Here is a 24,549-nt window from a genome sequence, read left to right as displayed (position 1 = left end):
ATGCCCTACAAGGGTTGATACCAATTATAAGCAGATATAATTTATGAAATGTATAGTATATAAAGGAGCTCATCGCTAATTCATAAGACAATACCTGAAATCAAAGTCTGTTGTAAACTGGCTTTTCATCTTCTGGAAGATTGGATCCTGTGCCGTGGCCTGAGCTCTCCTCGCCAGAGACTCGGACGCGGCACTAGAGAAAGTGGTGACTACGTTAGAAACGTTCTCGATACCAACACCAAATGTACTGACCAACTTCTTCACAAAGTTGAGGGTATGTGGAGTAATTGTAGCATCAGCAACTGAAACAATAAAAAGAATTGCAAAATAAATGCTTGATTTCTACAGATTCTTTTTACAAAAGAATGTTTATATAGTTTTTACTCGATTGAAGCAGTGGCCTAGTGCTAAAGGTGTCAGCCTCTCAACCCAGAGATCATGGGTCTACTTAGGTCACCACCATGTTTCTTCATATGACATCAGCACTGGTTGGTTCCAGGAGGCGGACTCGAAAGTAATTACTATAAGTTGCAAGAAGTTGTTTTGCAATCAAGCTTAAATAAATATGTTTAAACTAACTCAAATGGTACCATTTTGGCCAACAATTTATATTTTTCTAATAATCAGAAATCAGAATGTACTGAATGTAAATGAAGATATTTATGTTTGTTTGTTTGTTGTTTCATTTTACACCTTTTCCCAACAGTATTTCAGTCATATAGGCGGGTAGTTTCCTAACCATCGTTCCTGGAGAGTTACGCCAGTACTAGACTACCTTCCTCCGCGCTAAAGTACCAAAGCATCTCCCGGGGATCAAACCCACACCCAGAGAGGTAACTGGATTAAAAGTCATCGACTCTAACCCCTGGACCACGGAGACGGTTAGATATTACTGAAGATATTATCAAATGAAAATAAACTATAGTCAAACCTGTGCATAAAACCATCCCTGATCGAAGATTATATATCAACTACTAGTTGGCCATTATTAAAATAGTTTCCAATTTCAAAAATACACCAGTCCTGTCATATCAAACCATTTTCCCCCCTTACAAAAAGGTTTGTTGGGCTGTATATTACTTAATCAAAAATTTTAAGAATTAAAATGTTATGAGCAGATTTCAGATAATTTTTCTTACATAAAAATATGTCTTTTTTTCACTTACCTGAAGCTCTATTTTCAAATGCTACAGCGTAACATTTCGCCAGACCTTGACGTAGCTGGCGGAGGACCTCCTCATACCAGTTCTCCCGGAACCAGACCATCTGGTCAACGATACCTTCCAGCGACGACAGGATAGTCGGGTGAAGCTCGCGCTGCATGTGCATGATTCTGCTGCACCGCCACATCGGAGCTGGTGCACGTATCGGGCCGGCATCCGACTGACTTGAGCTGCCTCGTCCCGAGGCGGAACTACTGGCAGTGGTGGTAGATGTGGCGGTTAAAGTGGTGGAACCTGAACTTACTGTGTCTGAAAATATTACAAAGTTTTGTCACAATGAAGTATTTTTTCATCATCTTTATTTTCAAAAAATGTGTAATGCACAATACTTGGAAAGTCATAACTGAATGCATACGCTACACTGATTCCTAAACTAGCCTATGCTTTAATGTCATTATATCAAAACTGAACAATAAATCAAGTCTATTTCATTAGATTTATGGCAGAATATGGCTCTTATTGGCTTGAAAAGTTCACAACTTTCTCCTGCCAAAACTTCAATTTTTTTTTCTTCAGAACTAATGCATTATTTATTAATAGATAGATTGTTAGATGTAACAGAAAGTTTAATTTTAGTGGATAGCTTTGTCACATGGAATATATCAAAAGTTCCTAGTGGGTAAAGGGCAAGTGATTCAAAGTAGGGGTGTTACATTTATCAGTTTAAACTGGAACATCAGTTTTTAGCTAAAAAACAGGTTAGGAAAATCAATAACCAGTAACCAAGGTTAATATAAGACAAAGCACTGATTCTTTAAAAACTAGAAATGTGTCATCATGCCACGGATGCCCCCGCATGCAGCCAAAATTTCAGATGTTATAATATTTAGTTCCAAATTTGTTTGCACAAATTATTTTTTTCATTTTAAGTTCAAAGCCCTTAAAACTTTTCAATGTTAACACAAACCATTTCCATACAATGTTCAAGGCACTGAAATTATTCAGTCTTAACCTTATTGAACCATGACCAAATTTGAACTTGACCTGCGCATTTCTTTGACATATCCATATGTCAAGTTTGAGTTGAATATGTTGTACCGTTGGGGAGATAATGAACGGAAACTGAAAATTTCATATTATTTTCAAAGTAAAAGGGGCATAACTCTGCCAAAAATCATCGAACCATGACCAAATTCGAACTTGACCTGTATTTTATCATGACATATCCATATGTCAAATTTGAGTTGAATGTGTTGTACCGTTGGGGAGATAATGAACGGAAACTGAAAATTTCATATTATTTTCAAAGTGAAAGGGGCTTTACTCTGCCAAAAATCATTGAACCATGACCAAATTTGAACTTGACCTGCGCATTTCTTTGACATATCCATATGTGAAGTTTGAGTTGAATATGTTGTACCGTTGGGGAGATACTGAATGGAAACTGAAAATTTCATATTATTTCAAAGTCAAAGGGGCATAACTCTGCCAAAAATCATCAAACCATGACCAAATTCGAACTTGACCTGTATTTTTTCATGACATATCCATATGTCAAATTTGAGTTGAATGTGTGCAACCGTTACTAAGATAATGAACGGAAACTGATGATGACGGAATGACAGAATGACGGAAGGACGGAACAGGGTAACACTATATGCCCCGGCCATTACATGGCGGGGGCATAAAAATAATTCTAAACACTACTTTAGTTTTTAATAACAAGATATGACATTCTATTTATATTTCAGTTGTTTTCTCAGCTTGCATGCTATCTTATCGTGTACGGTATTGCTCTTACGTAAAATAGTTACTTTATAATTAGACTTCTATAGTAATCATTGCGAGTAGTCAACAAAATACGAACAAAATGTCATATCTTGTCATAAAAAACAAAGTTAATGTTGGAAATCTAAGAATTTTATTACTATGGTTGATTGAACATTGAACATGCTTATTTTGGTAGCTGTTTAAATGTTTATCATTTTTGCTAACCGTGACACCTCTAATTCAAAGTCACTCATTTAAACCAACACCTAAACAGTTATCTAATGGATTAAGATTAATATTGTATATGTTACCTGTAACCGAGAGTGTGGGTTCCAGCGTGGTTGGTACAACAAGTCCTGGTGTTGTAGGTGACATTATCTGACTACTGGAACCGGAACTTGTTGTCGTGGCAACCTGAGAATTACTCCTGCTTAATGTCATCTCTCCACTCTTGTCTGTAAACACATGAATATGAAAATTATTTATCTCTGATGATAAATTCGCATTACTTAATATTCATGTCAATTCAGTATGACAGCATGCTCGACTATTATTTGTGCTTAATAGTAAAATAAGAGCCTAGATAATGTAGAATTTTCAAAGTTTAAAAAGGGCTATGATTCTGTCAAAATCCATGTTTAGAGTTATGGACCTAGAATAGTGACCTCCTATTATGATCTTAAATAAATGTGTGAAAATTTAACCCATTCCCAAGAAGTTTTAAAGATATCAAATTGCAAATATAAACTTAACCAAAATGTGACACTGACGCTAAGGTGAGTACAATAGCTCTCCCTATTCTTACAATAGTTAACCTTAAAATACAGCTCTAGTTATTGCTCTGTGTCTAGCATAATTACAAGCTGTATAAACTATATGCACCATGAAGCCAAATGTGAAGTTTTAAATAAATAAATACTTTTTTGTACAAAGGACATACATTTAAAACCTTTACAAGGAATTGTCGAAAAATTACAATGATACTTAATCTTGTTTCCTCATCATCAACAATGTCACTTTTCAAAAGAAGTCAATAAAGTTAACATTCATAATTGTCATTCAAACTTACATCTTTCTCTTTGTTCAATTTTAAGTGTCAAGTATAAAGTCCTTATTGGGAAGTAGACAGCTTGTGGGTACATCCTTCCAACTTGACTCAACAGGTTCATAATTAGACGTCCCTCATTTCTAACCAGGCACGTCAACAACTGCGGAATCCTAAAACACACAAAAAATATAAATATATATCTCACAAAATTTGTTTTGATTTTAATTTTTTTTTTGAGAATAACCCATATTGATTCACTGATTTACTTATAGCACTGAAAAATATAAAATACTTAAAACCATAGATTATTTTTAACCTAGCTTGGCCACTATTTCATATTATCAAAGTCAGTATGCCAACTGGCATCTTTGAAAGTAGCTTTTACCATTCAATCATGATGTCCCACCTTCAACTTTACACCTTTAACTTCTTGAAATAGTGGAATGCTGTCATAAAAAATTAAACTGTGATGAAAAGTCAGGTCATTCTTAAGTCTACATTTCACTAGATGGACATTACCACAGACTGTACAGCTTCACCCCTGATCATTAAACTACAAGTGTATCATATACCAGTCACCAGCATAAAAGATTTGCTCTACATATACAACATATATTATAGCAGCCACTATCAATGATCAATAATATCATACAATAACATTTTGAAAATACTTTTTATAGAGGTATATAATCAAAATGTCACATGACGCCAAAACAGAAAAGATGATTTTGGCTAACTTCTAGTGTTACAAACTTAAAGCAAAGCCAGGGATCAAAACCACCTTGACTGCTGGAGTTAAAAGGTACATAGACACCAGATATTTAAACCCATTCAGCTGCATCTTATGATTGATCAGGGATAAACGGTGGCTGCAATTCTGATGCCTTAACCCTTAAAGGCAACCCTACAGACACAAGGGGGATATAACGACTTTAAATTGAACCAGTCTTATGCATTTACCAAGGCAACCACTGTACTGGCGGAACTCCTACACAGTATTTGTCCACCGCCTCGGCCAAGGTAGATTTTTCATCATCATACGTCAGTAACCAGAGAACTTTGGCCAGGTATTTCCGTGACTTGCTCTCGTTCTGGTGCCGACATGCATGCAGGAAACACGTGATAGCAGATACTCCAAGGTTGATTTGTCTACAAAATATTTAATACAAACATATACATGTATATATCAAGTGCAACATGACTTATAATTTGCTACTGCCAATTTCTTTAAACATATCTCTCGATTTTAAAAGGCACTATGTCTTTCAATCATTTTCAAGTATATTGACAGCAACTTCATAACACTTTTTAAGCACTTTTCAAGATAATAAATAAATTCAATGACTTTTAAGCACCTTTTTTCCATATTTAAGCATTTTTTAAAGAAAGGGACTAAAATTTCAGCACTTTTCAAGACAGTAATCAAATTCAAAGACTTTTAAGCAACTTTTTTTCATTTTTAAGCACTTTTTCAAGAAGGGGACTAAAATTTAAGCACTTTTCAAGACAGTAATCAAATTCAAAGACTTTTAAGCACCTTTTTTCCATATTTAAGCACTTTTTTAAGATAGAGACTAAAATCTAAGCACTTTTCAAGAGAGTAATCAAATTCAAGGACTTTTAAGAACCTTCTTTTCATTTTTAAGCACTTTTTAAGAAAGGGACTCAAAATTTGGCACTTTTTAAGACTGTTCCAACCCTGCTAATATGGAAATAAACAACATTAAACTCAGTGTCACTCACTTGTCCCTGGTGAAGACAGATTCAAGATAATCTCCCCACAATGCCCATGCTTTAACTAGAGTATCATGCATCTGTACAGCTGCCGAGAACGACTTGTTAGCATCATCAGAGCGACCTGTCTGGGCTAGGAACATTCCCTTCAGGGCATAAAACTCTGCTGTCATCTCTTTAGTGAAGTATTTCAGATTGGTTGACTCTATAACCTCTAGTCCCTACAAATTTCAAATACAAATTAAATATATCAGTTTTATTTCACAAATGTACTAACAGCAAACCAGAAATTGATTAAGTTCAGAAAAGGGAATTGTTCAAGTACTCAAGGATTGCTGGTTGCACGGGTTCAAACCCTTTCAGGGTCAAGCCATTGTCTCTGTGAGCAAGAAACTTTATATTCACTGCTAATTACTGGTTGGTTCCAGGATTTGAGTGTGTTTCAATAAGCTTATAGCTTCCAACACAATCAAACTAAAATAAATTTTGTATAAACTAAATTGAAACATTTAGATTTGTCTACTGGAACATACAAGTCAAAATCCTAGGAAATCTTTGTGAAAATGTTGTTATTTTTAAAGTGTATAAACTAAACTGAAACTTTGAAGTCTGTCTAACTGAAAGATACAAGTAAAAATTCTTGGATTCTTTGTTATTTTTAATTTAAGAGAAAATACTTACTTCATTTAACTCAGGCTTGCCCATGGATCCAGCCATCTGTAGGTAACATTTCACTTGCTGCCTAATCTTCTGGAAACAGTCCACTATCGGAACACTGGGTATTGTGTGAATCCTGTCATAAAAGTTATGCGGTGATTTTTAGTTATGTAAACAAAGCATATTAAGGAAAGGATAAATAAAAACTGCACTGTTATGTTGACAATTATTTCAATGAAAATTTGTATATTAGTGATAGAAATATCATGTAATGCTAAATAATAAATAAAAATAAATAAATAATAAAAGCTTTGCAAATAGTCCCATACAACAATCACCATACATGAAACATAAAAGGATGAGGCATTAAAGCAACCTGTTTGAGTTTTATCTGCCTTATTCTATGAAGTTTTACCAGCGTAATTCCAAGAAGAAGTTAATGCTATTTACTGTGATGGGAACTTTTCGCACAGCCTGTATTATATATTCATTACAGATTAATAGAATCTATCATTGGGTTAGATAGAGGATAGGGAAATCCCAACCCGAGGTTGATCGGTTCCATCGGGAACGAGCCTTGGCGAGTTCCCGATGGAACTGATTGCCCGAGGGTTGGGATTTCCCTATCCTCTATCTAACCCAATGGTTGATTATTTTTCTCACTCACCTGAACACACAAATATCAGTGAATCTACTTGCTACGCCCATTACAACGTACCTAGTTTTGAAAAGGGGGCGGGGCTTGGGCGCCTGACTTTCTATGATTAAAAAGCATTATGTACGTCCGCAAAAAATTCTTTTGACCAAGTTTATGTGTGAAAAATTTAATGAAAATAAATTCATATGAGACCCCTCATGAAAAAGCAAGGTTATCATGATGAAACACATCAATATTAAAAACGGAAAGTGCCATAATATAAGTGTTTATAAGGAATTCAGTCCATACTTCAATGGTTGACAAAAAAGCGGTTACCGTTTGCAAAGATTTTTCTACTTTTTCGGTTATTTTGGCCGAATATTCAATTAAAATATATCAAAATGAGATTTGTCATCAAAAAGCATCGTTATCATAACAAAAAACATGAATGTTTTTCAGGCAAAGTGTCATAATATCCGATTTTACGAAGAACGTTTCGATATTTTAAAGTGTGCTATTTTTAGTAACAGATCGTTATTGGAAAGGGCGGATCTAGGTAGAGTAGGACTCATTGCAGTGTGAAAGTTAATATCAATCTATTTTGATTCCGTAGACAATTTAATAGATTAGCTTACAAATTTTTAATACATTTTGACCTTTTGACGTTTAATTTTTGTTAAAATAGGAGTGAATCGCGTATTATTTAGAACTGCTGCACGTTGAGTGTGAGATAAGCCCATGTGAGATAAGATTTTCCAACACCGCTATTTTTAGTAACATTTAAGGATTTTTCTATCTGGTTAGTGAGAAAAATAACTCATCGGCTTTTATTCATTAAATGACTGCATTTAAAGGAATAAAACACTAACAAGCAAAATTCATAAACTCATGGTCAAAACAAGTCTATTGTATACACTAAGAACTTCTATTGTATTTTACCTGCTAAGAGAGTCGAGGCAGACACCAGACAAGTTATGCTTTCTGGCAATCTTACCAAAGTGTATGATAGCCTGAGCCGAGGCATGTACTCCCAACATCGAATGATTGTTTTGCTGAAAAATATTTTAAATATCGAATGACTATTAGCTGAAAAATATTTATCAAATATATTTAAACTAGAAATGTGTCCATAGGACACGGATGCCCCCACACGCCACTGTTCTGTCAATCTTATGACTCTAGGTCAAATATTTTTTGGACTACATGTGCCACAAGTTGAAAACTAAAAATCGACAAAGGGCCATAATTCTGTAAAAGTTGGTCGCAGCAAAAATTCCTTCCTTTACTACCATCTACCTTCCTTTACTACCATCTACACATTAAGGTTGTTAATCCCTGGAAGTTTAAGCAAAATCTGCCATCCGGTTTAAGAGGAGTTGCGTTCACAAAATTTCTACATAGTATCTAATGAAAAAATCAACAAAGGGCCATAATTCTGTTAAATTTGGTTGCAGCAAAAATTCCTTTCTTTACTACCATCTACACATTAAGGTTGTTCATCCCTGGAAGTTTAAGCAAAATCTGCCATCCGGTTAAAGAGGAGTTGCATTCACAAACTTTCTACATAGTGTATAGTGAAAAAATCAACAAAGGGCCATAATTCTGTAAAATTTGGTTGCAGCGAAAATTCCTTCCTTTACTACCATCTACACCTGAAGGTTGTTCATCCCTGTAAGTTTAAGCAAAATCTGCCATCCGGTTTAAGAGGAGTTGCGTTCACAAAATTTCTACATAGTATATAGTGAAAAAATCAACAAAGGGCCATAATTCTGTTAAATTTGGTCGCAGCAAAAATTCCTTCCTTTACTACCATCTACACATTAAGGTTGTTCATCTCTGTAAGTTTAAGCAAAATCTGCCATCCGGTTTAAGAGGAGTTGCGTTCACAAAATTTCTACATAGTATCTAGTGAAAAAATCAACAAAGGGCCATAATTCTGTTAAATTTAGTCGCAGCAAAAATTCCTTCCTTTACTACCATCTACACATAAAGGTTGTTCATCCCTGTAAGTTTAAGCAAAATCTGCCATCCGGTTTAAGAGGAGTTGCGTTCACAAGATTTCGGGACGTACGGACGGACGGACTGACGGACGGACTGACGGACGGACTGACGGACGGACGGACAAGTGCAACGCTATATGCTCCCACATTGTGGGGGCATAAAAAGGACTGATATTATTAATTCAAAACATGTATTATTTGGCTATAGCAAAGTAATTTTATATATTAATTTTAACTCAAAAATTAGAACTTTGTTACCCTGTTACACTCCATAACCCTCTTGTTGTTTGACTTTTTGAGCATAAATAATTAATAACTTGATGTGCAACAGTGGTAACTCAGTGATTCCAACCATCTTGTTCTTTACCTTAAAAATATTTCGGTCTTTTATTTTTAACAAACAGTAGAACTTAAATTAAGTGGAAGTTAAAGGAACTTGCATAAAAACTTTGACTCATGAATCTGTCTCAATTTAATAACAAATTTAAGAGCCCTCGACGTTTAGAAGCATGTTACAAAAGGCGTAAACAAAAGGAAATGGCAATAACTAAACCAGCTTATAGTAAATATATACTGTGTGATTATCACGCAACACCGGGTCAAGCAAATTCACACATTCCAAACAGAATCTATACCGCTAGTCAAGAGGAGACAACCACAACTAGACATTACCTGATCTTGTGCAGCATCATAATGGTTTACAATGAACTGATAATGGTGTTGTCTCCAGGTAAATATATCACTCCAGTGAGACAGGTCATCGGATATCATAGGCAGACGATTCCTGAGAACAATAACATAGACAAAAATTATAATACAGAAATAAGAAGTGTTAAATAAATTGTACCCTTCATGGATAAAAAAAACTAATTTCAGAGCCACTCATCCTGGGGGATGAGTAGCTTCAAATTTCTACTGGTCCTGCATGGTATGCTATTGTGGTCCTGCATTTTGGCATGATGAAAAAAAAACCCAACCCCCTGACTAAAATATATAGGGCAAGATACCTCCAAGTTTTGACAATAGCTTTCATATCATGAAGACTAGTACTGCGGGTGATGTTGGCAGGTTGAAGACCCTGGTTGATCTGGGCAGCCTCCTGTAACTCCATGATCTGCTGGGCAGCCTGTAATATAAGACAACAATTTATTACCTCAGTGTGAAACCAAATTAAACTTGGAAATACTGGTACCAAAATGAACGTAGAAATACAGGAACTAAAATAAACCTAAGAAATACTGGAATCAAATTAAACCTAGGAATACTGGAACTAAAATAAACCTAAGAAATACTGGAACCAAAATACCTAGAAAAACTGGAACCAAAAAATAAACCTAGAAATACTGGATCAAAATACAGTCGAGACTGTCATATGTGACTTTCCAAGGGATCTTCTGAAAAAGGTCACATATGACAGGGAGTCTCTAAATACAGTCTCAAAGAAAATTAAATTTAAATATCATCTGTCTGTCTATACAGTATACCATTGAGACTTAAAGATCCTGTAAGTTTTGTGATTGATATTGTTACCGTGTGCATATCACACTTGCAAAAAAATATATATGGATATAATTATGCAAATAAAACAATTTTCAAACATCAAAGAAAATGTAAAATGTGTACTGCAAATATTTGTGCACATTATATTTAATCAATAAATTACATGCATTGATTTTTTATTGGAAAATTTGACTTGGAATTTATAGAAAATAAAGTTCTAATTACCTCCCTTTAATGGCCTTTATTTACATGAAATGTTAAATTGGGTGATATCTTTATAAATAATGCTTATTTGAACTTACAATATTGACGAATCTTAATTTGAGCATCATATTTATAAAATTAAACCATGAAAAAATTGTGTTACAGGATCTTTAAACATATTCATATCCAAAGCTTTTTCTGGTTTGGTATCAATATTTTTTCCGTATTAATTATGCAGCCATAGAAAGGTACATTAAAAAAATGCTGCCTTAAAAATCTTCCGTGGGCACTCTGTAATTAAAAAAAAACTAACACTAGTCTTAACCCAGTTTACTCAGGCCATCATGTACATTACACACACATCGATTGCATAATGCTTGCTACGTCACTTGATACCTGCATGTACTGTATACATGTTAACTGTGTAATTGAGATAGAGGTGTGTAGACTATGTTTGCTACTGGATTACAATTGGACTTAATTATGTTTTCCCTCTGGGTATTATTTATCTGATTAACGGACAATTAAAAGGTGTGAAAGTCGTTTAAATCAGACTAAACATTGCATTGGGACCAGACAATTAGGGTCGCTTGTCACATATGACAGGGAGTCGTTTAATTCAGACCATTTATATAGGAAAATACGTTGGGAGTACTGAAACAAGGTCGGATAAGACAAGGAGTCGTTTAAATCAGGGGGTCGCTTAGGCAGTCTTGACTGTAAACCTAGAAATACTGGAACCAAATAAACCTAGAAATAATGGAATCCAAATATACCTGGAAATATTGGAACCAAAATAAACTTAGAAATACTGGAACCTAATAAACCTAGCAATGCTTGGACCAAAACTATACTAAACATGGGACAACCTCTCAGATAACCTACCTGTAAGAGTGGAACATGTATATGTGTGACAATATGAGGTAGCCTCCTCCATTCTTTAATTGCCAAATTACTGGACAGCTCCACTAGTCTCTCAATCTGAAAAGATAGGAAAATGAAAATTACTTTACACAATTTTCATCTAAACATCATATAACAGCCCCACCTGGTTGTTAGACAAGAGTGACCCTTGTGTACAAGTTTCCTAATAAAATGATTTATTCTGTGATGTATACAGTCATGTTTTCAAATGGAGAAATGGAATAGTTTTCTACAATGACAGACTTATTTCAATATGTAAATGTATTTTATTTGTATGTAATTTATCCAAACTCCTTAACCCCTGCCGGAACTGAATACAGTTAGCCTTTATAAGCAGTATAGATCAGGGCCATAATGCACATGGGTGCAATCTGACCAAGCTTTATACTGTTGATAGCTTAGAAGTTAAAATTTTGATATTGAAATCCCTTAAACTTTGAATGGACTCTTCCAAATTAAAGTGAGAGCAAGTCCATAAGACAAATTCAGCAGGTTAAAACTTAAATGCTATTAGGGACAATCAGATTTGCTTACACAAGCAGTTTAATGTTAGGCTGGCCAGCACATCTATGCAATTTAAGTAGCAGTTTGATGTTAGGCTAGCCTACACATCACTACAATCTAACCAGACTTTATACTGTTTGCTTCTCTGAGTTATTTTTCCTATATCACAGCCCTAAATTTCGCAACAGGTAAGCTATATAATAAAGCTGTGGGCAAGTTTTCTAAGATTATGCTATTTAACAAAATGCACATTTTAGAAAATGTTCAAATAAGAAATAAATTATAAGCAGATTTTCTAGATTACATGTATAACAAAGGATAGCACTACAACATAAAGACTTCACAACATTTGAAAAAATATTGAAATACTGAACATCTACAAAAGAAGATACACAATACATATCACTTAAATAACATTAGAGCAGTTTCAAAACACCGAAAACAATTTATTGTTTGTAGTATTGTTGCTTTTTCCTTCCATCAATTGCTTACAACCTAAAACATTCATACGTTCATACACTTGTTACAGTCACAAAATTGCCTATGATTTCAAATGATTATGAGTATCATGTGACTGATTACGACTTTGTGGCTGGGTCTGAAAGATAATAGTTCACCTCATCGTTCTTGTGACTGTTATTCATTCTGTGGGCCGATAACCCCCTTCTGGCCCTACTCTTCCATGTATTTATCTTTTATTCATACATTTTGAAAAATAAATTTTCTATGAAATTCTCCAAATAAAACTAATAATTCAACACAAAATATACTACAATACCGAAAGAGCATGCGTACCAAAGACATGTACAAAGCACATGCTTAGTACCAAAAGTTATATTACGTTACCATAGTTACCATATTTAAATGATGATCGTCAGGGTGACAGATGGCGATATATCCTCGATACAAGTTCACTTTCCATGCCATCTCCTTGGGGCAACTCAGTTCAACCTACAAAATATGCCAAGAAAAAAATATATAACAAGAAGCGCCGCAATGCGACGAAAACCAGGTTTTCAACGACCAAGTTTTGATGTGACAGCAATCAAAAGGTCAAAGTGCACTGAAGTTATTGAGTAGATACTGAAAATTCTATTGTAAGCAAATTACCTTGACCTTGCTCCCAGATATCTAAGTGGCAATCCAAAGCTGCCACTCAGCAAGTTCGGTGTCAAAAGGTCAAAGCAAACTCAAGTTATAACATGAAAACTAAATGCATTAACCTTGATCACAGACACCTGGGTAGCAATCCCAAGCTGCCTCTTGATATAAGCTATCCATACACCAAGTTTGGTGTCAATAGGCCAAAGCAAACTCAAGTTATTGAGCGGAAACTGAATTTCTATTTTTAGTAACAGTGACCTTGACCTTGATCACAGACACCTGGGTAGCAATCCCAAGCTACCTCTTGATATAAGCTACCAATACACCATGTTTGATGTCATAAGGCCTAAGAGACTAATGTTTTTGAGCGGAAACTAAATTTCTATTTTTAGCAACAGTGACCTTGACCTTGATCACGGACACGTTGGTAGCAATCCCAAGCTGCCTCTTGATATAAGCTATCCATACACCAAGTTTGGTGTCAATAGGCCAAAGCAAACTCAAGTTATTGAGCAGAAACTGAATTTCTATTTTTAGTAACAGTGACCTTGACCTTGATCACAGACACCTGGGTAGCAATCCCAAGCTGCCTCTTGATATAAGCTACCTACACACCAAGTTTGGTGTCAATAGGCCAAAGCAAACTCAAGTTATTGAGCGGAAACTGAATTTCTATTTTTAGTAACAGTGACCTTGACCTTGATCACAGACACCTGGGTAGCAATCCCAAGCTGCCTCTTGATATAAGCTACCTACACACCAAGTTTGGTGTCAATAGGCCAAAGCAAACTCAAGTTATTGAGCGGAAACTGAATTTCTATTTTTAGTAACAGTGACCTTGACCTTGATCACAGACACCTGGGTAGCAATCCCAAGCTGCCTCTTGATATAAGCTACCTACACACCAAGTTTGGTGTCAATAGGCCAAAGCAAACTCAAGTTATTGAGCGGAAACTGAATTTCTATTTTTAGTAACAGTGACCTTGACCTTGATCACAGACACCTGGGTAGCAATCCCAAGCTGCCTCTTGATATAAGCTACCTACACACCAAGTTTGGTGCCAATAGGCCAAAGCAAACTCAAGTTATTGAGCGGAAACCAAAAGTTGACGCCCGCCCGCCTGCCCGCCCGCCGACTTCAGCATTACAATAACCCGGTTTTCGTTGAAAACCTGGTTAACAATATAATTTACTTAACTATCAAGTCTTAAGACATTAAAAACCAACTAATGCTAAAAAAGACACTTGAATTGACATGGGGCAACCTTTAAGAATTTCCAACCTATACTTTGCAGGTATAGAGAAACACAGCTAGCTCAGTTTTTGCGCTCCTAACAACATAAAATCTGTACATAACAGACATTTCGCATGAAGAAATATTAATGATCATGCAAGGGTAGAATTTAATTTTAGATTGGTTGGTATTTACCCTAGAGGATATAGAGGATATTGTATCAATTTTTGTCAATTCACGAAATTCGCCAAAATTTCTAAATCGCTAACCTCTTACACAGTATACAGATGCCGAGTAACTGAACTATCACATCTAAACATTTTACAATGAATCTTTGTCAAGAGTAGTTAAATACATCATTTAATCTGTATTTATTCTGAGTATTTCAAGGACACTATTATCACAAATGAGTTTACCTGTGAGAGAGCATCTTTCATGAGCGCCCAGTTTGGTACTCTCCATGCACTCTCCAATACAAGATGAGGGTTTGTGTTGCCTTTAGAGTTGGCATACTCTAACAGATGATCCCACTGATTCAATTCCTTAGAACATCTGAAATACAAAGCAAATATCCTTTCAACTATCACCACAAATATGCACATTTTTAGATTAATGAAGTAGGCGGAAACAAAACATCCTTATATGCAAATGAGAAGTTCTTGAATTTAAAAGGAACCACCCTTAAAAATTAGTTTATTTGCCACTTCAAACCTGCACATTGCAGATTATGTAAGTCTTTATTTCTCCTGTTCTGACAAGTTTTTGGAGCATAAAAAATAAAAAGATCTACAAACCTGATCCAATGGTCCTCCCACAGTCTGTATTCAGGTATAATGGTGGGTGATGCTGCCCCTGCATTGTGGTCAGATCTTGCTTTAGCCATTGCCTGTAGAATGTAATGTTCATGTATAATAATCAGGTTTTTTTTGGGGGGGAAAAGGGGAAGACGCTGGACGCTGGTAGGGAGGGGGAAAAATATACGAAAAAAGTTAATTAGGGGAAATTATGATGTTATTTATGCAAAATATCTAAGCTCTAGGCCTTTTGGGTCTTTACAAGAAGATTTTTTAAATTTATTCTTATAATTCCTTTTGGTTGCTATGGCAAGCAGATTTCTGCATGGAATGAAATTCTTTGAACGCCTTATGCAAAATATCTAAGCTCTAGGCCGTTTGGGTCTTTACAAGAAGGTATTTTAAGTTTTTACTATATGTACATATAGTGAAATCAATGACCCCCGGGGCGGGGCTGATTTTGACCCCAGGGCTATAATTTGAACAATCTTGGTAGAGGTCTACCAGACAATGCCTTATGCAAAATATCGAAGCTCTAGGCCTTTTGGGTCTTTACAAGAAGATTTTTTAAATTTATTCTTATAATTTCTTTTGGTTGCTATGGCAACCAGATTTCTGCATGGAATAAAATTCTTTGTATAACTTTGGAAGCCCACACAGGTGAATCGCTATATGCAACCGCATCGCAGATGCTGCGGTGGCATAATAACCAAGGAAATGATAATATTTTGATAGCAACTGATTTCCAGAAATAGTACCGTTCAGTACGGGATATAGCCAAGAAAAAATGGCAGCCTCCATGTTGAGACAGTACTTGCAGTTTCCTGCAATGTTTATGGTTATTTTTTTACTACAATTGGTGTGTTATCCTTGATAAAATGGAGAAAATAAATATTTTAAACCATATAAATATTTAATCTGATCCAGTTCAAAAGACAAAAAAAAAATTGGGGGGGGGGGGAACTTGGCTTTTTACCGAGGGGAAGAGGCCGACTATCCATCTCAATTTGTTAGTAAAAAAAAAAAAAACCCTGTTAATATATATCAAAAATGGGCGTCAGAAGCATTTAAAGGGCTACTAAAGGGCTACTGAAAATATCAAGTTTGTTACTTCTTAAATATTATTATTTCATTAAGTATATTAAATTTTGTATATATTCATAAGTTCAGAATCATTATTTCTATTTTTGCATTTAATGTACTCATTCCATTTATTAAATTGAGGAAAAGAGGAAAATACATTATATAATCAAAATCTTAAAAGAACTGCCAAATGAAACGTTTTTTAATATTTCTAGATGCCTACATGCCAATTGTTATAATAATTTTTTGTTTTACGGCACAACAACACACTTAAGGTCATTTGACGCCGAAACAAGAAAGATGATTTTGGCTAACCTCAGTTGTTACGAACTTAAAGAAACACTGAGGCCAAAACCACCTCACCTGCTGGAGCTATGAGATGCAGAGACTCCAGTAATTAAAACCCATCTTACGATCACACAGGCTTTTGAGGCAATTCTGATGCCTCAACACTTAAAGGCAACCCCTCTGCAACAAGGGGGGGGCCATGATTATTACATCCAAAATAAGAAATAAAGAGCTATATGTTACTTACTGCTTCATACGAGCTCTGCGACTGCTCAAAGAATCCATGTTGCTCGTAGGCTATGGCTGTATTGGTCTCAGCAAACTTCGATCTTTTCTGCCATAGCCCCGCCCACATGTCCTCCTCCTTTAATAAGCTATAGAGGTCACACAGGCCATCTAGTGTCTCCTGAAACATATACTTTTTTGTTTTATCACATTATCTCTTTTCTTTCCATACACACAATTTGTACTTTTCATAGATCTCTTTTTTCTTTCAAATACATTTTTTACTTTTTGTATTTGAAATTCCAAACAAAAAAACTTCTGTATGTGAAGAATAGAAAATCTGCTACACAAATAACTGTTTGCGGCCTTCATTAAAATCAATAAATGGATAAACCCTTACAATACTAAATTTGTGTACATTAATACTAAACTTAAGTGAATTCATACTAAATGTGTGTACATCAATACTAAATTTGTGTAAACTTATATTAAATTTGTGTAACTTAATACTACATTTGTGTAAATCAGTTTATTATTTTTTTGTAAATTAATACTAAATTTGTGTAAATTAATACTAAATTTGCATAACTTGACTTGCTAAGCTCTGATTTTGTAACAGTCTTTTATTATGTCAAGGGATTAACCCTTCAAAAATTAATTTTGTGTGAATTCATACTAAATTTGTGTAAATTAATACTACATTTGTGTAAACTGACTTGCTCAGATCTAATTTTGGATCAGTCTATTATTATGTCAACAGAATTCAGGATTTAAGCAATGAAACAGAGCAGCCCGCAGTTTATAGTGTTGTTAGACAGCATGGAAAAAGAAAACTGTCCTGTCTTTTAAAAGTATGAAACAAACACGCAGTCATTGCCACCAGCATTTTTAAGGGTCTAATCAGACATTGAACACTAACCTGTCCTGGAGCATTAGATCCTGAGGGTTCAAACTCGTACTCACTAGCCCCGCCTCTTTTCACTAGACCTGATGGTGCGTTATCAAAGGCAATCTGTTCCAGGAGAAGACAAGATCTGTACCAGAGGTTGTGTGTCCTACCCAAATACTGCAACAAGAAAAAATATCAGCGTTTTTACATACAGCATTTGGACACAATAAAATTATTAGTTTCAAAGTATACTACACTGTTTATTTAATCTTGAAAACAAGCGAAATATGTTATCCGAGTTGCATTTACACTCAGAACTCTGTTTGGCTTGTCATTTTGAAAAACATAAAACTTTTACTACAAACACTATTTTGATGAATATTTTTAAGCTTAACTCAAGATCAATTTTGACCAAAATATTTCAACTCACTGAGGATCAAACCAGCGAACCGTTTGTATACAAATCATAAACTTGCCCTTTCATACTAAGATCGTGTATCTCTTATTCAACAGAAAGAAAATTATGCACACAAATTTGAAGAATTGCACACTTTTGACTAATATCATTTAATGTCAAATTGTTCAATAAATCAAATTGCAGCATAACTCTGTTGTAAGTTTTACCTTAAGTATACTAGGTCTGATAGGCACTGGTGGTACACAGAGGGCCAGACTCTCGACAAATGTGTGTATTGCACTCGGATGACAGTCCTTCTGTCCAACATGGCTGCCACTGCACATAAAGGGAACTAACTCTGCTCCTAACATCTGAAATAACAAAAATGACCATAATTATAAATAAATGAAAGAAAATAACACAGTTTGTCTCTCTTTATCACTAAATCAAGATCTTGATGACAAGTGACTCTAGCACTCAAAATGTTGTAGTATAAAATCAAAGACACGATAATAACAAACTATAAGTGAAGTAACATCTAAATTAACTCATATATATTGCCATTTATCAAGAAATAGCCATCAAATAACAATTTAGCTAATGCTCCTCCATGCATTACTCTAAACACTGTCATTTACATTTCCTTTGAAGAAACGTGGATTCTGCAACAGAGATGTATACATGCTTGCGACAGAATTGTATAAATGGCAAATAATGATATTTACATGTCCTCAAAAAGTCAAAATGATACCTGTTGTTGTTTTTCCGAGAGAACCTTCCATATCCTCGGGTATAAATCCATCCACAAAATATGACTGAGATCTGTTGAACTGTGACATAACTGACTCAGTGCTCCCAAATACTGCACAGTCTGTGAAATATGGCAAAAAAAAACAAAAAACAATCATAAGCCACCATGACTTTCTTTGCTAGCATATAACTTCAAACTGATTTCTATCTTGTAAATGTACACAGCCCCATTTGAGTTTTTTGTTAAACAATTTTTTTAAATACACCGGATTTGTAACATCTATTTTCATTTAACAAGTGTGGCGTATTTTATAATACATGTACATGCTATACATGTACATGCTGTACATGCTATACATGTACATGCTGTAAAAGAATGAATAAATTTTTGTGTATCTTATGTTTTTATTTTTTGATAAGTTGGATGAATTTTTCTTTCTTTTTTTTCCTATGAGAATTTTATTACACCATTATTAATTAACTTTCAAGGCTTTTAACTAGATATATGACCTTGTTGACAGTTTCTTGCTATATAACCTTTACCTGACATCTCTGGTTATATAACCTTACAACTGTCTATACAATGCCATATAACCTGTCAATAAAAACCTCAAAGCTAAAAGTGTGTAAAATTGCAGCCATTACCCAGCATCTCTAGTTATATAACCAATAACCATACAACTGTTTATATGGTGTCATATAATGTGTAAAACAAGAAATAAATTTTTATCTAGAAACATAAATGTCAAATAACTTGTAAAACAAGAATTAAATTTAAAACTATAAATATAAGTGTATTTATCCAGCCATTATAATTATTCTATTGATTTTTCTCACCTTTATTTCCCGACAGTTTTCGAGGAATTTGGCCTGTCTCTGTAGTAACGTCTGTAAGTTCTGTTTCGGGTCTTGTATCTCCTTCTTCGGGGATTCTTTCTGTGTTGCCTCATCCGATGCTACACCAAGTTCTATATCTATCTCATCCTGTATTACATTTAAATTATGTATTTTTAAATTGTTTTTGGGAGGTTTTATTGTTTCGTTTTTGTTGGGTTTTACATTTCACCAACACAGTATACACTGAACTTTTTCTGATGATTAAGTGGGAGATTTTTCTTCAAAGAGGGAGATTTTAGAATTTGTAATAAACAAAGAAGGAAGTTCTGACATCAAAAATAGGGAGATTTTTTAATTTGTGAAAATAGCCCTTATTTTAAGAAAAATCTTTGAAAATATGGCTGCAGAAAGTGGGAGTCTCCCGCTAAAAGTGGGAGAGTTCACATGTAGGAGTATAGATCATACGGTGACTTATCAGTTTAACTGGTGCAGGAAGACCTCATGTGCCTCCCATTGCTTTTTTTAAGGCACAAACAGGCACCCCGAGTAGAACCACTGAAGTTTTGAAGGGTAGCTTACATTAAAGAATTCATAGTCCTTGTGGGGATTCAAACTCACAAGTAACAAATCAAAAACATAACATTAATCGAGGTTTTTAATATATTTAAAGATGTATTCTTTAATAAATGCAGAAAGTTTTTATTTTGTTAGGTTTTTTGTCACATCAACACTGTCAAGGTTAAAAGACCACTTCCCAGCGCTATACTGCTGGAAGAAAACCTTGGGTGACCCACTCCTACACACACAGGCACCTGAAAAGATCTCAAAGACTTTCATAAATTAAGGGGAGCACCTCTTATTCAAATTTATAAGACATACATTTGAAGTAAGAATATCATTACTTACGTCCTCCTTGTTTGAATCTAATGCCTCGATATCCATGGGTTCTTCTTTCATCTTCATGATGGTGGCGAAGTGAGCGCGATCCTGACTGTCTGCCAAGCTCACAATACTGCTGGCCGAGGGTAACAGGTTAAGCGACGAGGCGCTCTGTATAGTGTGACCATTTACGGCCACAGACATCAGTAACTGTAACATAGAACACAGTTTTGATCAATTTGTTTATTTGTTTGATAAGTTTTACATAACACTGACACAGTATAGGACATATTGCAATGTTCCTGCTTTACTGGTTGACGAAGAACTCTGGTGCCCTTCCATGCATTAAAAGTTTTCATCAAATCATGATTGACATAGTTACTGCAATATCATGCTTTTTATGATATTTTCGAAACTTACCTGATAATGTTTTTATTTAAGAACAAATTTTTTACACTTACATCTGTACACGAACACTTTTTTCATCAGCGAAGATTACATTTTTATTATCAGTGAATAATCCATATATCATTGCCTTAGTGAAGTAATGGGTTATCTCTTATTAAATTATATAAAGTGTTAACCCATTACTGCACTAAGCCGCAATTTTTCATAAATTTCACCATATAAGAACAAAATGACAATGCAAAATTATAGTCTTTCATATCACACTTCTCAAAAATGATGACTCAACAATGACCCTTTTTACATTTTTTATGACATGACTTTCTACACAAGTTTTACAGTACATCAAGTTTTTAATCACACTCTACTGTCATATAAAGAAACTTTTATACTACCTCAATGCACTGTTTAATCCAGAAGTGGCCTCCCATCAGCTCCCAGTTCTGTGAACACGTTATATATAGAAGGCGTTCAAATACTCGACGTGGAATACTGCTGTTAAAAACCTGCAATATATTATAAGCGGCTATATACAAAAGGTAGTCAAACACCCTCAAGGAATACTGCTGTTAAAAACCTGTATTGTTACAAAATATACTTACAAATATTTCAAATATGTACTGCAAAATCATTATTATTTTTGAGAAACTAATTTTCGTGGTTTTCCTGGGTAGGTCAATCCACGAGTTAAAGATCCAATAAAATTTCATTTTGTCTACTGTAAGATTAATTTGCATAACATGAATTACGTTTTTACATTTTACAAAAAAAAAAAAAAACTCCACAAATTAAATAAACCATGAAAAATATTCTTTGTGACAAAACAACGTGAATTCAAAAACCATGTGAATTCATAGAAACAAGAATTGAACTATGCAGGCTGTCAACCAGGTCTTATTCAAATTATAGGAGAAATATAGGAATATTTTAGCAGTAAATATAGGAGTTTTTGGACCATTTTGAGGCGAAAAAATAGGAGTTTTCAACTTAAATTGTTTAACTTACCAATGCTTATATAAATGTAAATTATTCTTACTTTTCCACATGCTGTTTCTACAATAAAATGTCTACCGTATAAGTGAAGGAAACCATTAGCAGGCTGTCCAGCACCTTCCGACATAAAATTAGGGCGAATTTTAGGGTAATGTTTCAGAAATTTTAGGGCTAAAATTAGGAATTTTAGGGTACGTAATAGAAATTTTAGGGCTAAAATTTGCAATTTTATGACTAAATAAACTAAGGTCCCAAAAGACCATGATGTGGGCTAACCTTTGCATATTTGACACATAAGTAACTCACAAATAATGCTCTAGTTTAGTTTGAGCAAAGGTGCTACCAGTGTGGACTCACTGGTCAACTGCCTCCCCTGCGGAAATGGTCATTATAAGTCAAATCATGTTCAAACCATATTTTTTAAAATGGCTGAACATGTCAAAAAGAACATGTTCTACCTATGTTTACGGAATGTTAATTTTTTTATAACCACAAGTGTCTAAAAGGAATTCTTATACAGTGAAATTCTTGCACAATGCAGCTTCTGAATATGGACAAATGAAATTTTTTGTAAAAGTAGGTAAAAAGTAAAAAGGCATTTGCCTTAGTACAGTCATTTGAATAAATGGGAAGCATCTATAATCAACACAAAGAATTGCACATCAAAAAAGATCATCACACAGACCATTCAATTGCAGTTTATCTAGATCACATAATTGCAAAATGTGTGTACATTGTAATTGGAAATGAGCTTTATATTACTGAACTGCCAAATTATTTTGAGTGTGATTAATTATATGAGTCTGCCTTTTCCTAAATGGGACCATATGAATGAAAGAACAAGAACTGAATGAAATTGATAACTTTGTGGCAAAAAAGCAATTTCTCCTACAAAGATACAAAAAGGATAAATAAGTATGAGGGAAAGAATTAATTTTTCAAAGTCTATGTTAACCCATTCAGTACTTTACAATGTTGTTTTGATATTATGCAGATTTAAATAAAAGAGTTGTGAGTAAACAAATTGTACATTAATTTTTGACAACTATTTATACATGTTTTTAATTAAGATTGTGTTACAACAGCTTCATAATGATCATTTTCAAAAATGATATGATATAAATGGACCACTTCAGAAATTTGGATAAAATGAACAAACATAAAATTCAAGATATCTGGAGTTGGCAAAACAGTGTCAAAATATTCCAGAATAAGTGGACTCTTATGGTTATGATTTGAGTTTCAGGACCATGATATGGTAGTGTTTTTGCTGTTAACTGTCCACATGATTATCAACAACTGCTTTGATTATGAAATAGTAATGTTAATGACATAGTCAAAGGAACTTTTAGTTGAAACGAAACCATTTCAATGTCATCAATTTTGAGTTGGCAAATCATGGCCAAATCATTTTTGACCATGTTCAAAACATGGTCGACTTAGTTATGTCCTTGATTATTTTGACAGGGTTACAAGTTATAAGTATGTTTATAACAAAAGATAAAAATAATTAGGAATTTCAGTGAAAAAAATTGGGCATTTTTAGGAATTCCCTTCGAATTTTTCACTTTTTTAGGAATTTTAGGGATGCTGGACAGCCTGCATTAGCTTTGAACCACAGCATCAGCAGAAAGTTACAGCAATGCATGACCATCATCTGAATGGTCACCTGACATAAAGTTGACATACTGATGCACTGCTTTTCATGGTGACCATGCAGATGGCTATGTGGAGCACAGCAGCCTTGAGCATAGTAATGTGATGCTGATGCAGGCATACACATTCTCTTACCTTTAAAATACAAAAGGCCAAAAGCAGTACCAAAATTTAAATCTCTTTGAATTCCTCGGCAATATATTTTTAAAAAAATATAGGAAAAATATTCAAAATATAGGAGAATATAGGAAAAATAGGAGGTTTTTTAAAATATAGGATTCCGACCCAAAATATAGGAGTTTTATAGGAATATAGGAATTGGTTGACAGCCTGCGTTATATATAGAAGGCGTTCAAATACTCGACGTGGAATACTGCTGTTAAAAACCTGCAATATATTATAAGCGGCTATATACAAAAGGTAGTCAAACACCCTCAAGGAATACTGCTGTTAAAAACCTGTATTGTTACAAAATATACTTACAAATATTTCAAATATGTACTGCAAAATCATTATTATTTTTGAGAAACTAATTTTCGTGGTTTTCCTGGGTAGGTCAATCCACGAGTTAAAGATCCAATAAAATTTCATTTTGTCTACTGTAAGATTAATTTGCATAACATGAATTACGTTTTTACATTTTACAAAAAAAAAAAAACTCCACAAATTAAATAAACCACGAAAAATATTCTTTGTGACAAAACAACGTGAATTCAAAAACCATGTGAATTCATAGAAACAAGAATTGAACTATCTTTTATAACAATTACCTCGACAAATTTCTGTCTGATATGAGGCTGTTGACATCGTAGACCTGACAGGAAAGCCTGCTCTAGTTTCGTAGTCAACTCTGTACCACTTAGACCTTCGTCCC

At 34.4% G+C, this 24,549-nt stretch overlaps 1 protein-coding gene across 1 annotated transcript in view; it reads right to left on the bottom strand.

Annotated features, from left to right (window-relative positions):
* LOC132741652 (transformation/transcription domain-associated protein-like) overlaps positions 1 to 24,549 on the bottom strand; it is a gene marked incomplete at its 3' end in the record, with an annotated part of 71,230 nt that overhangs the window by 5,989 nt on the left and 40,692 nt on the right. The window contains 22 exon segments of the mRNA XM_060729871.1: positions 95 to 302; positions 1,167 to 1,472; positions 3,245 to 3,388; positions 4,003 to 4,151; positions 4,942 to 5,130; positions 5,725 to 5,936; positions 6,397 to 6,508; positions 7,949 to 8,061; positions 9,682 to 9,793; positions 10,017 to 10,135; positions 11,599 to 11,694; positions 12,988 to 13,092; positions 14,896 to 15,031; positions 15,274 to 15,365; positions 16,892 to 17,050; positions 17,789 to 17,935; positions 18,383 to 18,526; positions 18,907 to 19,026; positions 19,743 to 19,889; positions 20,649 to 20,831; positions 21,422 to 21,532; positions 24,446 to 24,548. Coding sequence (XP_060585854.1) covers positions 95 to 302; positions 1,167 to 1,472; positions 3,245 to 3,388; positions 4,003 to 4,151; positions 4,942 to 5,130; positions 5,725 to 5,936; positions 6,397 to 6,508; positions 7,949 to 8,061; positions 9,682 to 9,793; positions 10,017 to 10,135; positions 11,599 to 11,694; positions 12,988 to 13,092; positions 14,896 to 15,031; positions 15,274 to 15,365; positions 16,892 to 17,050; positions 17,789 to 17,935; positions 18,383 to 18,526; positions 18,907 to 19,026; positions 19,743 to 19,889; positions 20,649 to 20,831; positions 21,422 to 21,532; positions 24,446 to 24,548 — 3,207 coding nt within the window.

The sequence above is a fragment of the Ruditapes philippinarum genome, unplaced genomic scaffold, assembly GCF_026571515.1.
Source record: "Ruditapes philippinarum isolate M1 unplaced genomic scaffold, ASM2657151v2 ctg4178_1_1_1_1, whole genome shotgun sequence".
NCBI lineage: Eukaryota > Metazoa > Mollusca > Bivalvia > Venerida > Veneridae > Ruditapes > Ruditapes philippinarum.
The sequence above is the reverse complement of the archived record's forward strand: the minus strand, read 5'-3'. Positions and strand labels throughout refer to the sequence as shown.